We start from the raw sequence: 16,097 nt of genomic DNA, 5'->3' as shown, positions 1-16,097 counted from the left end.
CAGTGGCCACAGGACTGGAAAAGGTTAGTTTTCATTCCAATTCCAAAGAAAGTTAATGCCAAAGAATGCTCAAACTACCGCACAATTGCACTCATCTCACACGCTGGTAAAGTCATGCTTAAAATTCTCCAAGCCAGGCTTCAGCGATACATGAACTGTGAACTTCCAGATGTTCAAGTTGGATTCAGAAAGGGCAGAGGAACCAGGGATCAAATTGCCAACATCTGTTGCATCATTGAAAAAGTAAGAGAGTTCCAGAAAAACATCTATTTCTGCTTCATTGACTGTGCCAAAGCCTTTGACTGTGTGGATCACAACAAACTGTGGAAAATTCTGAAAGAGATGGGAATACCATACCATCTGACCTGCCTCTTGAGAAACCTGTATGCAGGTCAGGAAGCAACAGTTAGAACTGGACATGGAACAATAGACTGGTTCCAAATAGGAAAAGGAGTACGTCAAGGCTGTATATTGTCACCCTGCTTATTTAACTTCTATGCAGAGTACATCATGAGAAACACTGGGCTGGAGGAATCACAAGCTGGAATCAAGATTGCCAGGAGAAATATCCATAACCTCAGATATGCAGATGACACCACCCTTTTGGCAGAAAGTGAAGAACTAAAGAGTCTCTTGATGAAAGTGAAAGAGGAGAGTGAAAAAGTTGGCTTGAAGCTCAACATTCAGAAAACGAAGATCATGGCATCTGGTCCCACCACTTCATGGCAAATAGATGGGGAAACAGTGGAAACAGTGGCTGACTTTATTTTTCTGGGCTCCAAAATCACTGCAGATGGTGATTGCAGCCATGAAATTAAAAGACGCTTACTCCTTGGAAGGAAAGTTATGACTAACCTAGACAGCATATTAAAAAAGCAGAGACATTAGTTTGCCAACAAAGGTCTGTCTAGTCAAGGCTATGGTTTTTCCCGTGGTCATGTATGGATGTGAGAGTTGGACTGTGAAGAAAGCTGATCTCCGATGAATTGATGCTTTTGAACTGTGGTGCTGGAGAAGACCCTTGAGAGTCCCTTGGACTGCAAGGAGATTCAACCAGTCCATCCTAAAGGAGATCAGTCCTGGCTGTTCATTGGAAGGATTGATGTTGAAGCTGAAACTCCAATACTTTGCCCACCTGATGTGAAGAGGTGACTCTTTTGAAAAGACCCTGATGCTGGGAAAGACTGAGGGCAGGAGAAGGGGACGACAGAGGATGAGATGGTTGGATGGCATCACTGACTCGATGGACATGGGTTTGGGTGGACTCTGGGAGTTGGTGATGGACAGGGAGGCCTGGCGTGCTGCGGTTCATGGGGTCAGAAAGAGTTGGACACGACTGAGTGACTGAACTGAACTGACTAGACAAACCTTTGTTGGCAAGGTAATGTCTCTGCTTTTTATATGCTGTCTAGGTTGGGCAATGGCAAGCCACTCCAGTACTATTGGCTAGAAAATCCCATGGATGGAGGAGCCTGGTAGGCTGCAGTCCGTGGGGTTGCTAAGGGTCGGACACGACTGAGCGACTTCACTTTCACTTTTCACTTTCACACATTGGAGAAGGAAATGGCAGCCCACTCCAGTGCTCTTGCCTGGAGAATCCCAGGGACGGGGGAGCCTGGTGGGCTTCCGTCTATGGGGTCGCACAGAGTCGGACACGACTGAAGTGACTTAGCAGCAGCAGAAGGTTGGGCATAACTTTCATTCCAAGGAGTAAGCATCTTTTAATTTCATGGCTGCAGTCACCATCTGCAGCAATCTTGGAGCCCATTAAAATAAAGTCAGCCACTGTTTCCACTGTTTCCCCATCTATTTGCCATGAAGTGATGGGACCAGATGCCATGATCTTAGTTTTCTGAATGTTGAGCTTTAAACCAACTTAACACCTTCTTATTTTTGCCTTTGAAAGGTAACATTAAAAAATACTTGGATTTCATCCATCTTGTTTGTCAGAATGTAGTCTGATAGATACTTGATCTTTCACACTAGCACCAGAAACCGAGGAGTCACGAAATGAAGTTCTATCTCCATCAATTCTCTCTCTCTGATACTATCTGCATATACTCTTGTCTTCTATTTTACTGAAAAGATCACAGATTCCTTCAAAAAATGCCTTTTGTCTACCTTGGATCTGCATGTTGTCACCTCCTCTTTCTTCACTCACCTTCCAAACTCTACAGTCTTGATTCTTGAGCCCATCTCTTCCTGCTACCTTGAGAGTTTGTTCCATCATTTCACTTCCTTTAAATCTTTGGTGTCGCTTGCCGCCTGCTGAATTTTCTTCTTCCTGGCAGACTAGAGCATATTTTCCTATATTTTATTTATCAGTCTGGCTTTCCATGCTTAGATCTTTGTCCCAATACTCACTGAACAGGGCAGCCTTTTCTTACTAGTGAAAAGTCACTTTAATCAAATATAAAACCCCCATGTGTATTAATACACATACGCGTGCAGTGTGCTCAGTCACTTCAGTATTGTCTGACTCTCTGTGACTCTATGGACTATAACCTGCCAGGCCCCTCTGTCTATGGGATTCTCCAGGCAAGAATACTGGATTGGGTTGGCATGCCCTCCTTCAGGGGATCTTCCCAACCCAGGGATCGATCCTACATCTCTTATGTCTCTTGCATTGGTGGGTGGGTTTTTTTCTTTACCACTAGCACCACCTGGGAAGCCCCATTTTGGGATTGGTTTTATTCTCCCCACTGATCTATGTTTCTATTTCTGCATTAACCACATAGTTCTAAATTACTATAGGTTAAGTATATTTTTTCTGGGAGGGACTGGGGGCGGGAGGAGACGGGGACGACAGAGAATGAGATGGATGGATGGCATCACCAACTTGATGGACATGAGTTTGAGTGAACTCTGGGAGCTGGTGATGGACAGGGAGGCCTGGCGTGCTGTGATTCATGGGGTCGCAAAGAGTCGGACACGACTGAGCGACTGAACTGAACTGAAGTATATTTTTTAATGTTTCTCCTTTTTTGAACTTTCTTTAGCTATTCTTATTCATTCGTCTTACTAATTAACTTCATAATCAGCTCAAATTAATTTTTTCATTGATAGTCACTTTTATTGAGAAATATAGTTTTAGGAACCAATTCTAATAAAATTCCATTTTAATTTTGTTTAGGATTTCACTGAATTTATAGATTAGTTCAGGAAAAGTTAAAATCTTTGCAATGAGTATTCTCATCCTATTCCCATGAAAACATCTCTAACAAGTTTTTTTCATGTAGATTTTATATATGTTTTGTTAAATTTGTTCTTAGCTATTTTAGATTTTCTCTGTGTTAATAATTGTTTTTCATAATTCATATCCAGGAAATAAAGAAAATTGTAAATTTAACTTACGTGGGGCTACCTGATGCAATTCTGCACTTAGTATTTCACTGCTTTTCAGTTGATTGTCTTAGTTTTTAGGTATGACAATCATAGCATCTGCAAATGATAGGTCCCCTCATCTTCCCTTTTCTCCTTAAATATTTATATATCTTTCCTTCTCTCCAACTTTTCTATATCACATTTCTTTACTTCATTTGCTATTTTTTCCAAAATAGTACTGAATAATCACAATACTAGTGAAAGCAATCATTCTTCTCATATTCCTAATGGTATTGGGAATTCTTCCAAATGGTACTGGGTATGAGGATTGCTGTAGGTTCAAGTAGATAAGCTTTATCAAGAAAGTTTCCTTCTATTCCTGGATTACTAAAATGATATATACTTTTTAATTTAGGAAAAAGTTTAACCCATGGGATTTAGAAATCTATTTAATCTCCTTTAATCTATTAATATAATGAAATATATTAACAAATATCCTAATGTTTATCTATAGAGTGAGTTGGGATATTTTCCCTTTTCTTTTTGTGTTCCAGAAGCATTACTTAACATCTCTGTTGAACTCTCATATAATCCCACTTGGATTTAGGGCCTTTGGGGAGGCAAAACCATAAAACCCCTAAAAGATAACACAGGAGAATACCTGGATGACCTTTGTTATGGTGATTATTTTTGAGATACAACATCAAAGGCACCATCTATAAAATAAATAATTGATAAGCTAGACATCATTAAAATTTTAAAGGTGTGCTCTGTGAAAGACTATGTAAAAGGAATGAGAAGACAAGACAGGATGGCTGGGAGAAAATACCGGCAAAAGCCACTTCTGATAAAGGATAGTCACCCAAAACACACTAAGAACTCTTACAACAATAAGAAAACAAACAACCCAATAAAAAAGTGCTAAAGATCTTAACACCTCACTGAAGAAAATATGAAAAAGGGAAATAAGCATGTGTAAAAGATGGCAAAAACACATATGAAAAGATGCTCCATATCGTATATCATCAGGGAAATGCAAATTAACACAATGAGATGCAACTACAAACACTATTACAGTGCCCCGAATCTGGAATGCTAAAAACACCAAATGTTGGTGAGCATGTAGTACAATAGGAACACTTCTTTATTGCTGGTGGGAATGCAAAATGCTGTAGCCACTTTGGAAGACAATTTGGTGGTTTCTTTCAAAACTAAACATACTCTTACCATATGATCTAGCAATCACTCTCCTTGGTACTTACACAAAGGAGATAAAAACTTATGTCCAAAAACATGCACACAAATGTTTCAAGCAGCTGTATTCAGAATTGTCAAAACTTGGAAGCACCCAAGATGTCCTTCAATAGATGGACTATACTAATAACTATGATATATTCTGACAATGGGACATCATTTGTGCTAAAAGGAAATGAGCTATCGAGTTAGCAAAGACATGGAGAAAACCTAAATGCTTAATACTGAGAAAACAGCTGATCTGAAAAGGCTATATATTGCATGATTCCAATTATGTGAAATTCTAGAAAAGGCAAGACTATGGCAACAATATAAATATCAGTGGTTGCTGGCGGTTGGGATAGGTGGAAGTTTGAATAAGTGAAGTACAAAGGATTTTCAGGGCAGTGAAAACACTTTACATGATATCTCAAAGATGGATACATATTATACATTTGTTCAAACATATAGAATATACAACAGCAAGAGTGAATCCCAATGTAAAAGTATAGACTTTGGGTGACTATGTTGTGCCAATGGGCGGTTCATCAGTTACAGCACATGTACCTGCCTGGAGAATCCCACAGACGGAGGAGCATGGTAGGCTACAGTCCACGGGGTCGCAAAGAGTCAGACACGACTGAGCGACTTTACTCACTCACTCACCACCTTGCGTGGATGTCAATAATGGTGAAGGCTATGCATCTGTAGAGGCAGAGAATATATGGGAATCTCTGTATCTTCCTCTCAATTTTGCTGAGAAGCTAAAACTGCTCTAAAAAAAAGTATTAACTGGGAAAATATTAACACATCTAAATAATTATTGCATTAAATAAAAATCGATATTAGGACTAATCTACAAGTCAATAATACATGAGAAAAGCACATATGAAAACCAACGTATTGTAGCTAAAAAACAACAACAACAATACTTTGAAGAAAATACATAGTTTTAAAATGTATTTAATATGGGGGGGTGAAGTTCAAAATCAATAAACTAAGTACTCAAACCAGGAAAGCAGAAAAATAACAATAAAACAAACCTCCAAAAGGAAGAGATTCGTAAAAAGAAGCAATCAGTTCAGTCGCTCAGTCGTGTCCAACTCTTTGTGACCCCATGAATCACAGCACACCAGGCCTCCCTGTCCATCACCAACTCCCGGAGTTCACTCAAACTCGCCTCCATCGAGTTGGTGATGCCATCCAGCCATCTCATTCTCTGTCGTCCCCTCCTCCTCCTGCCCCCAATCCCTCCTAGCATCAGACTCTTTTCCAGTGAGTCAACTCTTCGCATGAGGTGGCCAAAGTATTGGAGCTTCAGCTTTAGCACCAGTCCTTCCAATGAACACCCAGGACTGATCTCCTTTAAATACAATTGAAAATAATTTGATCAATAAAATAGCGTCTTTGAAAATATCTATAAAATAGCCAATGGAAAGTTTGAGTGTAAAGCATAAATAACATTAAGAATGAGAAAGGAAAAATACCAGAAGAAAAATTTTAGATTGACTGGGATTGAACAACTTCCTATCAACACATTTTAAAATCTGGATGAAACAGACAAATCTCTGAGAAAATATAAATTATTAAAATCTACTCAAAAAGAGGTAGGAAATCCAAAAAGACTAAAAACAAGAGGAAACTAGAAAAGATCTAGTTTGCTTCTAGAAACAAAAAATCTCCCAAAGACACCTAATCCAAGAGGGATTATGGGTGAGTTCAACAAAGACTTTAGGTAACTCTCCTGGAACATTAAAAAAAAAAGAAAAAGAAAAATTTCTTAATTCATTCTATACCTAAACATGATCCTTCTATTTCTAGCCTATAATCCATTCCAAGTTGATTTTTGTGAAGAGTGTAAGGTCTGTATCTAGATTGATTTTTTGTAATGAATGTACAGTTGTTCCAGCACCATTTGTTGAAAAAATTATCTTTGCTCAATTCTACTGACTTTACTCCAAATATCAGTTAACTAATTATATGTGGGTCTATTTATGGGCTTTCTGCTCCGTTGATCTGTTTGTCTTGTGCTTCATCAATACTACACTGCCTTATTTCTATAGCTTTATAGTAAGTCTTGTGGTTGAGTCCTGTCAGTCCTCCAACTTTGTTCTTATCTTTCAGTATTGTGTTGACTGTTTCAGGTCTTCTGTCTCTACATACAAACTTTAGAGTAAGTTTGTCAATAGCCACAAAAGAAGTTGCCAGAATTTTTTTTACTAGGATTGGTTAAGATCAAGTTGGGAAGGACAGACGCCTTGATACTATCAAGTCTTTCAATCCATGAATGTCTAACACCTCTCCATTTATTTGCTTTTGTGATTTCACCCAGAGTACTGTCGTTTTCTCCATAATGATCTTGTGCACATTTTGTTAGATTTATACCTAAGTTTTGAGTTGGACAAAAAGTTCCTTCAAGTTTTTCTGTAAGATAATATGAAAAGCCCAAATGAACTTTCTGGCCAATCCACATTTAATTTTTTGGATCTTAATGCAAATGATACTATGTTTTTAATTTCAAATTCCACTTGTTCAACAAAGATATTTAGGAAAGTGATTTACTTTCATATATTAACCTTACACCCTGCCACTTCGCTATAATTGCTTACTAGTTTCAAAGTTTTTTGGTTGATTCTCTTGAATTTTCTACCCAATCATGTCATCTATGGACAATTTTATTTCTTCCTTTCCAATGTGTATACTCTTTGTTTCCTTTCCTTGTCTTATTGCACTAGGTAGGACTTCCAGTACAGTGTTGAACAGGAGTGGTAAGAGGGAACACCTTTGCATTGTTTTTGATCTTAGTGAGACAGCTGTGATATAATTTTTAAAGTTTTGGAATTTATTGATACTTTTTTGGGGGTAACAGATAAAATTTAATAATTTTAATGAATTTTGGAAAAATTAATTCTTTGGGGACAAAATATATATACTTATATATGTATGTACATATGGAGTCTCCTGCCTTGGAGGCAGATTCTTTACCATCTGAGCCATCAGGGAAGCCCTAAACTATACATTTATACACATATACCTATATGTACATATACCTACGGATCAAACTTATTATTCAGATTTTTCATGTTATTCTTTTTCAAGTGATATAAATCATTATTTTCCCAGAATTATAGCTCCTAGAACTAACTGTAAGGGACCTCAAAATAATCAGATCCACAGAAGTAGGGTATTATCTCATGGTTGAGACACAGAAAGATTAAATAATTTGCCCAAGGATATACACAGCTAATGAATAACAAAATAAGAATTAGAAATATACAACATAATATAATTAACACTTCTGTATGTTATATATGAAAGTTGAAAGTAAGTCCTAAGAGTTCTCATCACACACACAAAATATTTTTTCTTATTTCTTTAATATTATGTCTATATGAGATGATGGATGTTCACTAAACTTGTGATAATTATTTCATGATGAAAGTCAAATCTTTATGCTGTACACCTTAAATTTATCCAGTCCTGTATGTCAATTATATCTCAATAAAACTGGAAGAAAATAAAGAGAACAAGAGTCCAGGTCTTTGAAGTGAAACTATAAACAGGATGTCTGTCAGGATCCATCATCCTTCCTGTCTGAAGACAGACCATGTTAAAAATGTAAATCAATGCTATATTCAAGAACTGTTGTTACTAGTAAGAATATGGACTGCATACCCAATAAGACGCCTGTTTGTTCATATTTACCTAGAAAAGCAGAAGGTGAAATCTTCAAATTGGAGATACTACTTAAAGATTTTAAAGAGAAAATTAATAAAAGCAAATGTACTTCAGCTGTCTTTCTTCCCGTGACTTCTCCAATCAACCTGGATGACTTGTCATCCACATCCTCTCCACCCTCAAAGGAGGTAATACAGTAACTTACAGCTTAATTTCACGCCAGGAAAAATGGTTTTTATGTATTTATAAAATCCTAATTCACGGAGTCACAGAATTCTATCTTAACATTTCATGAAAATTTAACTTTCCAAAGGCCTTTGAATCATTATTTAAAGTAGAACCAGATTTTAAAAATTAGAAGCTATTTCAAGTGTTGGTTTTTGAAAGTTCTTATTTGTTTAGGATGTAACAGTGCAGCTTAAACAGATGAATGGCTGAAGAACTATTTCTTCTGGGTGAATAATAACATTTTTGTAGATCAAGTGTGCCTGGAAGAAATCATTTTTCTTCTAAATAGCTTCGTACTCTCCCTGCTACACAATAGCATACTCACTGAAAGAACTATTTCCCATGAGTCCACTTCTACATTTTCTTTCAAGTTAAATTCTTTTGGATTGTCTATGTATGCAAGATCACGAATTCAAACTGATCACCACTGTCTCTCCATTCTTTCTGTAACCTCAACTATCAGACCATTTCAGACCAAATTAAAATTCCAACAAATGGAATCATCTGAATGATTGTGGATGTTACTCAAACTTGAATAGATTTTAGTCAGAGTTAAGGACAAGATGTTGCCCAGTTCAGTTCAGTTACTCAGTCGTGTCTGACTCTGTGACCCCATGGACTGTAGCACACCAGGCTTCCCTGTCCATCACCAGCCCCCGGAGCTTGCTCAAACTCATGTCGATCAAGTCGGTGATGCCATCCAACCATCTCATCCTCTGTCATCCCCTTCTCCTCCTGCCCTCAATTTTCCCCAGCATCAGGGTTTTTTCAAATGAGTCAGCTCTTCACATCAGGAGGCCAAATTACTGGAGTTTCAACTTCACCATCAGTCCTTCCAATGAATATTCAGGACTGATTTCCTTTAGGATGGACTGGTTGGATCTTCTTGCAGTCCAAGGGGCTCTCAAGAGTCTTCTCCAATACCATAGTTCAAAAGCATCAATTCTTCGACACTCAGCTTTCTTTACAGTCCATCTCTCATACTCACACATGACTACTAGAAAAATCATAGCCTTGACTAGACCTTTGTTGGCAAAGTAATGTCTCTGCTTTTTAATATGCTGTCTAGGTTGGCCATGGCCTTTCTTCCAAGGAGCAAGCGTCTTTTAATTCCACGGCTGCAGTCACCATCTGCAGTGATTTTGGAGCCCAAAGAAGTAAAGCCTCTCCCTACAAATGTTTCCCCATCTATTTGCCATGAAGTGATGGGACCGGATGCCATGATCTTAGTTTTCTAAATGTTGAGCTTAAGCCAACTTTTTCACTTTCCTCTTTCACCTTCATCAAGAGACTCTTTAGTTCTTCTTCGCTTTCTACCATAGGATGGTGTCATCTACATATTTGAGGTTATTGATATTTCTCCCTGTAATCTTGATTCCAGCTTGTGCTTCATCCAGCCTGGTATTTCACATGATGTATTCTGCATAGAAGTTAAATAAGCAGGGTGACAATATACAGCCTTGATGTACTCCTTTTCCTATTTGGAACCAGTCTGTTGTTCCATGTCCATTTCTAACTGCTGCTTCTTGACCTGCATACAGAATTCTCAGGAGAGAGGTCAGGTGGTCTGGTATTTCCATCTTTTTCAGAATTTTCCACAGTTTATTGTGATGCACACAGTCAAAGGCTTTGGTATAGTCAATAAAGCAGATGTTTTTCTGGAACTCTCTTGCTTTTTCGATGATCCAACAGATGTTGGCAGTTTGATCTCTGGTTCCTCTGCCTTTTCTGAATCCAGGCTTGATCATCTGGAAGTTCACAGTTCACATACTGTTGCAGCCTGGCTTGGAGAATTTTGAGCATTAATTTGCTAGCATGTGAGATAAGCGCAATTGTGCAGTAGTTTGAACATTCTTTGGCATTGCCTTTCTTTGGGATTGGAATGAAAACTGACCTTTTCCAGTCCTGTGGCCACAGACAAGTTTTCCAAATTTGCTGGCATATTGAGTTCAACACTTTCACAGCATCAGCAGCAGCATCTGGAATGTCATCACTTCCAGTAGCTTTGTTCGGAGAGATGCTTCCTAAGGTCCACTTGACTTCACACTCCAGGATGACTGGTTCTAGGAGTTTGATCACCCCATGGTGGTTATCCAGGCCATTAAGATCTTTTTTTGTATAGTTCTTCTGTATATTCTTGCCACTTCTTAATATTTTCTGCTTAAGTCCATACCATTTCTGTTCTTTATTGTGCCCATCTTTGCATGAAATGTTCCCTTGGTATCTCTAATTTTCTTGAAGAGATCTCTAGTCTTTCCCATTCTATTGTTTTCCTGTTTCTTTGCATTGACCACTTAGAAAGTCTTTCTTATCTCTCCTTGCTATTCTTTGGAACTCTGCATTCAAATGAGTATATCTTTCCTTTTCTCCTTTGCCTTTAGCTTCTTTTCTTTCAACAGCTATTTGTAAGGCCTCCTCAGACAACCATTTTGCCTTTTTGCATTTATTTTTCTTGGGGATGGTCTTGATCACTTCCTCCTGTACAATGTCACAAACCTCCGTTCATAGTTCTTCAGGCACTCTGTCAGATTGAATCCCTTGAATCTCTTTGTCACTTCCACCTTGAATCTGTTTGTCAAATCCCTTACAAATAATCATAAGGGATTTGATTTAGGTCATGCCTGAATGGTCTAGTGGTTTTCCCTACTTTCTTCAATTTAAGTCTGAATTTTGCAATACGGAGTTCATGATCTGAGCCACAGTCCGCTCCTGGTCCTGTTTTGCTAACTGTATAGAGCTTTTCTACTTTTGGCTGCAAAGAATATAATCAATGTGATTTTGGTATTGACCATTTGGTGATGTCCATGTGTAGAGTCTTCTCTTGTGTTGTTGGAAGAAAGTGTTTGCTCTAGCCAGTGCGTTATCTTGGCAAAACTCTGTTAGCCTTTGCCCTACTTCATTTTGTACTCCAAAGCCAAATTTGCCTGTTATTCCAGGTATCTCTTGACTTCCTACTTTTGCATTCCAGACAGGATGTTGAAGATTATACAAATGTTAGTCCTTCCAAACAAGTTAAGTTTGCCTACTCAGAACACTTACCCTCCTGGCAACATCCCATTCACTGAAGCCTCATCTTCAGTTTAGGCCATTTATATGACCCAACCCCGATGCACAGCCACCCGCCCCAAGGCAGAATTCTTTGCCCCAGCCTCTGTGTCCCCATACAACTGTGTCTCATTTGTCTTGAGCCTCTGTACCCATCTCTGCAGCCCAAACATCTAACTGAATGCCCAATATGGAGTGAATACTCAGTATAGTAAACTCTGAGCCAGAGTGGATTTAACAAATGATCTCAAAGGTTCACAGCTGGTTCTCTGTCTTGTCCTGAGCCAAAGTTAGCTTCAGCATGGTGTGACTGAGCCTAGTGAGGCAGCCCAGCCTCCTGGTCAGCGCTCCATGAGGTCTGGGTTTGCTCTTAACTGGTCCCAAGTTTATAGCAACTGTTGCAAGATGATGAGGACTCTATAACTTTGTGATAAATAGCCCTGAAAAGAGAGTCTACTGCTGGTATTACCCATTCATTCAGCAAGTATTTATTGCTAAATGTTAGGCACTTTTCTAAATATTGGGGATACAATATAAATAAGACAGACAAATCACCTACTGTCGAGATGCTTACATTTCTGTGAGGGACACATAGAATGAACAGATAAAATTAACGTGGAACTACAGAATGTTAAGTGTTATGCTGGTGCCAGTCATAAGGCATTTTTATGACTCTGAAGTCAGACTCTGGGTTCAAATCCAGGCTCTGTCACTGATCAGCTTTGTGACCTTAAGAATGTCATGTAACCTCTCTGAGCCTGTTTCCTCCTGTGTAAAGTGAGGCTAATAATACCTGTCTAAGCTTCCAACTCCTCTTCAGCAAAAAGACTTTGCAAACTGTAAAGGTGTGAACCAGCAGAACTATTATGTTCACTATAATTTTGTCATTATCATTTTAGATCTAGGGGTTTTTAATCCCAGTATTTCTAGTGTATTTATAATGAAATATCTCAAAGTTGGTCTCAAGACTAGCAGCATTGGCTTCACCTGGCAGCTTCTTAGAAATTTTAATGATATAATGAGGATATTTAAGTGAGTTAATACATGTACTTAAAACAGGACCTGGCTCATAGTAACTACATTTCCTGGGGGTAGCTACTTTGGTCATGATGGGATATGACCAAAAGTAACTCACTGGGGGAGGTTATGGTCAGACGTGAGATGTGAATTGAGTTCGGGGGGATGAGGAGAAGGCAGCTAGGTGAGGAGTCTGGGGAAAGGGACTCCAGGCAGATGACAATGCCTTAAGGATACAGAACTGATTTGAATCCGTTCCTATGGGACTGCAGCCCTAAGGGCAAGTCCTCTTGCGGCTCCCCAGTTACTCAAGGAACACTCCAGCCGTTCTGCAGGGCTCCCAGGCCCATGTGCGTTGAGAGGGGACAGGACGCCCCCCAACATGGCCACAGGAGGCCCCATCTTCTGAGGAGCTGGCCCCACAGCCCTAGCAAAGAGTGCAGCGATGGGCTCCTCCTGAGGGTTCAAGAGGGAGAAGTGGACCATGGGTTCCATGGGAGCCTGGCTGCCCGGGTTGGGGGGAACCCTCTGCACAAGGGCTTCTGGGGGAGGGTGGGTGAGAAAAAGGCAACTGGTCGCTTGACGCCTCCATCACACTCTACCTCAGGCTACTCCTTCCCACCCTCCCCGGAGTACTGAAATTAAATTCTCAATGACTTCACCAGACTACACAAAAGCCGAATAATCCCCCAAAGTGGGGCTCAAGAACTAACTCTAAAATTCAAACTGCTTTTTAATAAAAACAAGCAGACTAACCAGAACAAATGGCCATGAGGTTGTCTTCTGCTCCAGGGTAGCGTCTGGGAGCCCCGTCCTGGCTCCGTTCAGCTCATTGTCTTGGCATTTTTACCCACCCAGTATGGCTGCCTCTGACTCCCTGGTGGCTCAGAGGTTAAAGCGTCTGCATCCAATGCGGGAGACCTGGGTTCAATCCCTGGGTCGGGAAGATCCCCTGGAGAAGGAAATGGTAACCCACTCCAGTATTCTTGCCTGGAGAATCCCATGGACGGAGAAGCCTGGTAGGCTACAGTCCACGGGGTCGCAAAGAGTCGGACATGACTGAGTGACTGAACAAACGGAATGGGAGATCACTTAGCTCTCATTCTAAAGGGTGTCCTGGATGTTAGTGCTGGTGAGAGCTGCCCACATGGCTAACCCTCCCCACTCACTGAGCACGCAGGAGAAACCTTCCTGAGGCACCTGTTCTAGATCAGGGCTTGTCTACAACTGCAGCATGTCGAGGACTCACCTGTGGGTCTTATTGCAATGCTGGCTTTGATTCAGTAGGTCTGGGGTGAGCCTATAACTCTGCATTTCTAACAAGCTCCCAGCTGATGCCAATGCTGTTGGTTTGGGGACCACATTTTGAGATAATTCCATTATAAAGGAATTGGAAATACTGGGATTAAAAACCTCTGGGCCTAAAATAATAATGACAAAGTTAAAATAAGCTGTAGACAATAATAATTCTGCTGGTTCAGAACTTTGCTGCTTGCAAAGACTTCTTGAAGAAAAAAGTTGAAAGCTTACAAAGGTTAAGAGACTTGTCCAGCACAAATGACAGGGGACACTGGATCCCAGGTCTCCCAACTCAGGTAGAAGGCACCCGTCTACGTTCTTCTAATATAGTGAAAGTGTTAGTCGCTCAGTTGTGTCTGACTCTTTGAGACTCCATGGACTGTAGCCCACGAGGCTCCTCTGTCCACGGATTCTCCAGGCAAGAATACTGGAGTGGGTTGCCATGCTCTCCTCCAGTAGATCTTTCCAACCCAGGATCAAATCCAGGTCTCCTGATTGCAGGCAGACTCTTTACCGTCTGAGTTAGCAGGGAAATGTGAAGTGCAGGGGTACCCGCTGTAGGCCTATGAGTGATAAAAGAAAACACAGAGGGAAAGTGAAGTAAAAAAAAAAAAAAAAAAGCCTCATTATTTTAAAAATTATAAAGATACAGGTTTATAGCAAAAAAAAAAAATCAGAAAACAGAGAAAAGTATAAAAAGGAACATTTCTCTAGGAGAAAAACTATTGCCAATGTTTTAGCATGTATCTGTCTGGTCTTTTTTCTCTGATACACATGCTTTTTGCAAAAGTGGGGTCATACATGTATTGTTTTAGAATATACTTTTTTCATTTAACATTATATTGGGGGCCTCTCAACTGTTATTGAATGAACCTACAGCTGCATTTTTAAGCACTGCTTTGTATTTCATTGTATGGGTAGACCCTGATTTATTAAACCAATCTCTTATTGATGGACATTCAATTGTTTCTGGTTCTTTGATAGGATAAACTGCTTCAGTAAAATCATTTAACATGGAAACATTTGGCCAGAGTTGATTAGTTCCTTTGGATAAAAATCTAGGATTGCAGATGATGGTTCAAAAGGTACACAGCGAAAATTTGATAAACTGGCCTTTAGCAAAGTGGTGGCCACGGCAGTGCCTGGGAATGAATGTGCCTTCAACCTGAGCCAAACCAGGGCATCTGTTTTTTCTTTCCAACCTTCGCTAAAGTGATAAGTGAAAACTGATATTGTGCTAATCTGTATTTCTTTGACTGTTTGTAAAATTTACCCATTTTTGTATGTTTCTTGGCCATTTCTACCACCTCTTCGACAGTATCAACATTTCAACTAACGTTTGCAAAACCACAGTCAACATTTTTAAGAAAGGTGGACAACCTAGAAAACACTAAGAGCAAACAGTGCTCACTATTGAGATCTTTATCATGCAAAGTGCTCTGACACAGGTACAAAAGAGCGTAGATGTGTGGCTAATGACACAAGTATATGGGAAGGGCTCAGATGCCAGCTAGGTCACTCACTCTGTGTGACCCTGACAAGCAGCTTAAACTCTCTGAGTCTCAGATTATTCATCACTAAAATGGGGACAACCTGTCAGGATGGTGGGAAGGGATAAAGGAGACGATATGAGAGGCACCTGGCACAAGGAACGATCAACACATATTTTTACTAATAAAAAAACACTCCAAAAAATTGAGGGATAAAAAAACAACTAAAAGTCACAAGTAGGGAATATGACCAATAAATAAATTTATGGGGAAACATTTGTCTCCTTTAACAACAGACGAAATGCTAATAACACAAGGAGCCACCCCAACTTTTTAAATTAACAAGAACATTTTCAAGAGAGAATTCCTGATGCAGAGGAAGGTGTGGCCAAGCAAGCTGCCCATGTTGTTGGCAGCATGCAGTTCGTGCAGCTTTGGTGGAAAGCAATCAGGCCACATGTATCATCACACAAACACGTTTGCAACCTTTGACCCAGACATTTCCTAAGGAAGTAACTCAAAATATGGAAAAAGCTTTTTTGACGCTTCTTTCTCACCATTGTTTGTAATGGTGAGAAAAGTGTTTATTTTTTTGTTTACATAAAGGGTAAAACCATAGCAAGGGTGGTGTCAGCCCTTTCAGTTCCATAGTGTGATTTTTGAGTGTGTGTTAAACGGGGACATATAAACAATAATTTAGGCCTCTAGACAGTCTCTAAACCTTGTTTTAATTTGCAGTTGAACACAGTGCTTTGGAAAGGCTTTTAGACTCTGCTGAACAGT

General features: G+C 39.7%; 1 protein-coding gene across 2 annotated transcripts in view; it reads left to right on the top strand.

Annotated features, from left to right (window-relative positions):
- Positions 1–16,097, top strand: part of AKNAD1 (AKNA domain containing 1) — a 45,073-nt gene that overhangs the window by 14,668 nt on the left and 14,308 nt on the right. For both annotated transcript variants that reach the window (XM_088835535.1, XM_088835534.1), the window contains exon 6: positions 8,267–8,423. In XM_088835535.1, coding sequence (XP_088691661.1) covers positions 8,267–8,423 — 157 coding nt within the window. The remainder of the gene's footprint in view (positions 1–8,266; positions 8,424–16,097) is intronic.

Source organism: Moschus berezovskii, chromosome 4 (assembly GCF_049115385.1).
Source record: "Moschus berezovskii isolate FMDL1 chromosome 4, NW_MosBer_1.0, whole genome shotgun sequence".
NCBI classification, from domain to species: Eukaryota; Metazoa; Chordata; class Mammalia; order Artiodactyla; family Moschidae; genus Moschus; species Moschus berezovskii.
Note: the sequence above shows the minus strand (reverse complement) of the source record. Positions and strands in the feature narration are given on the sequence as shown.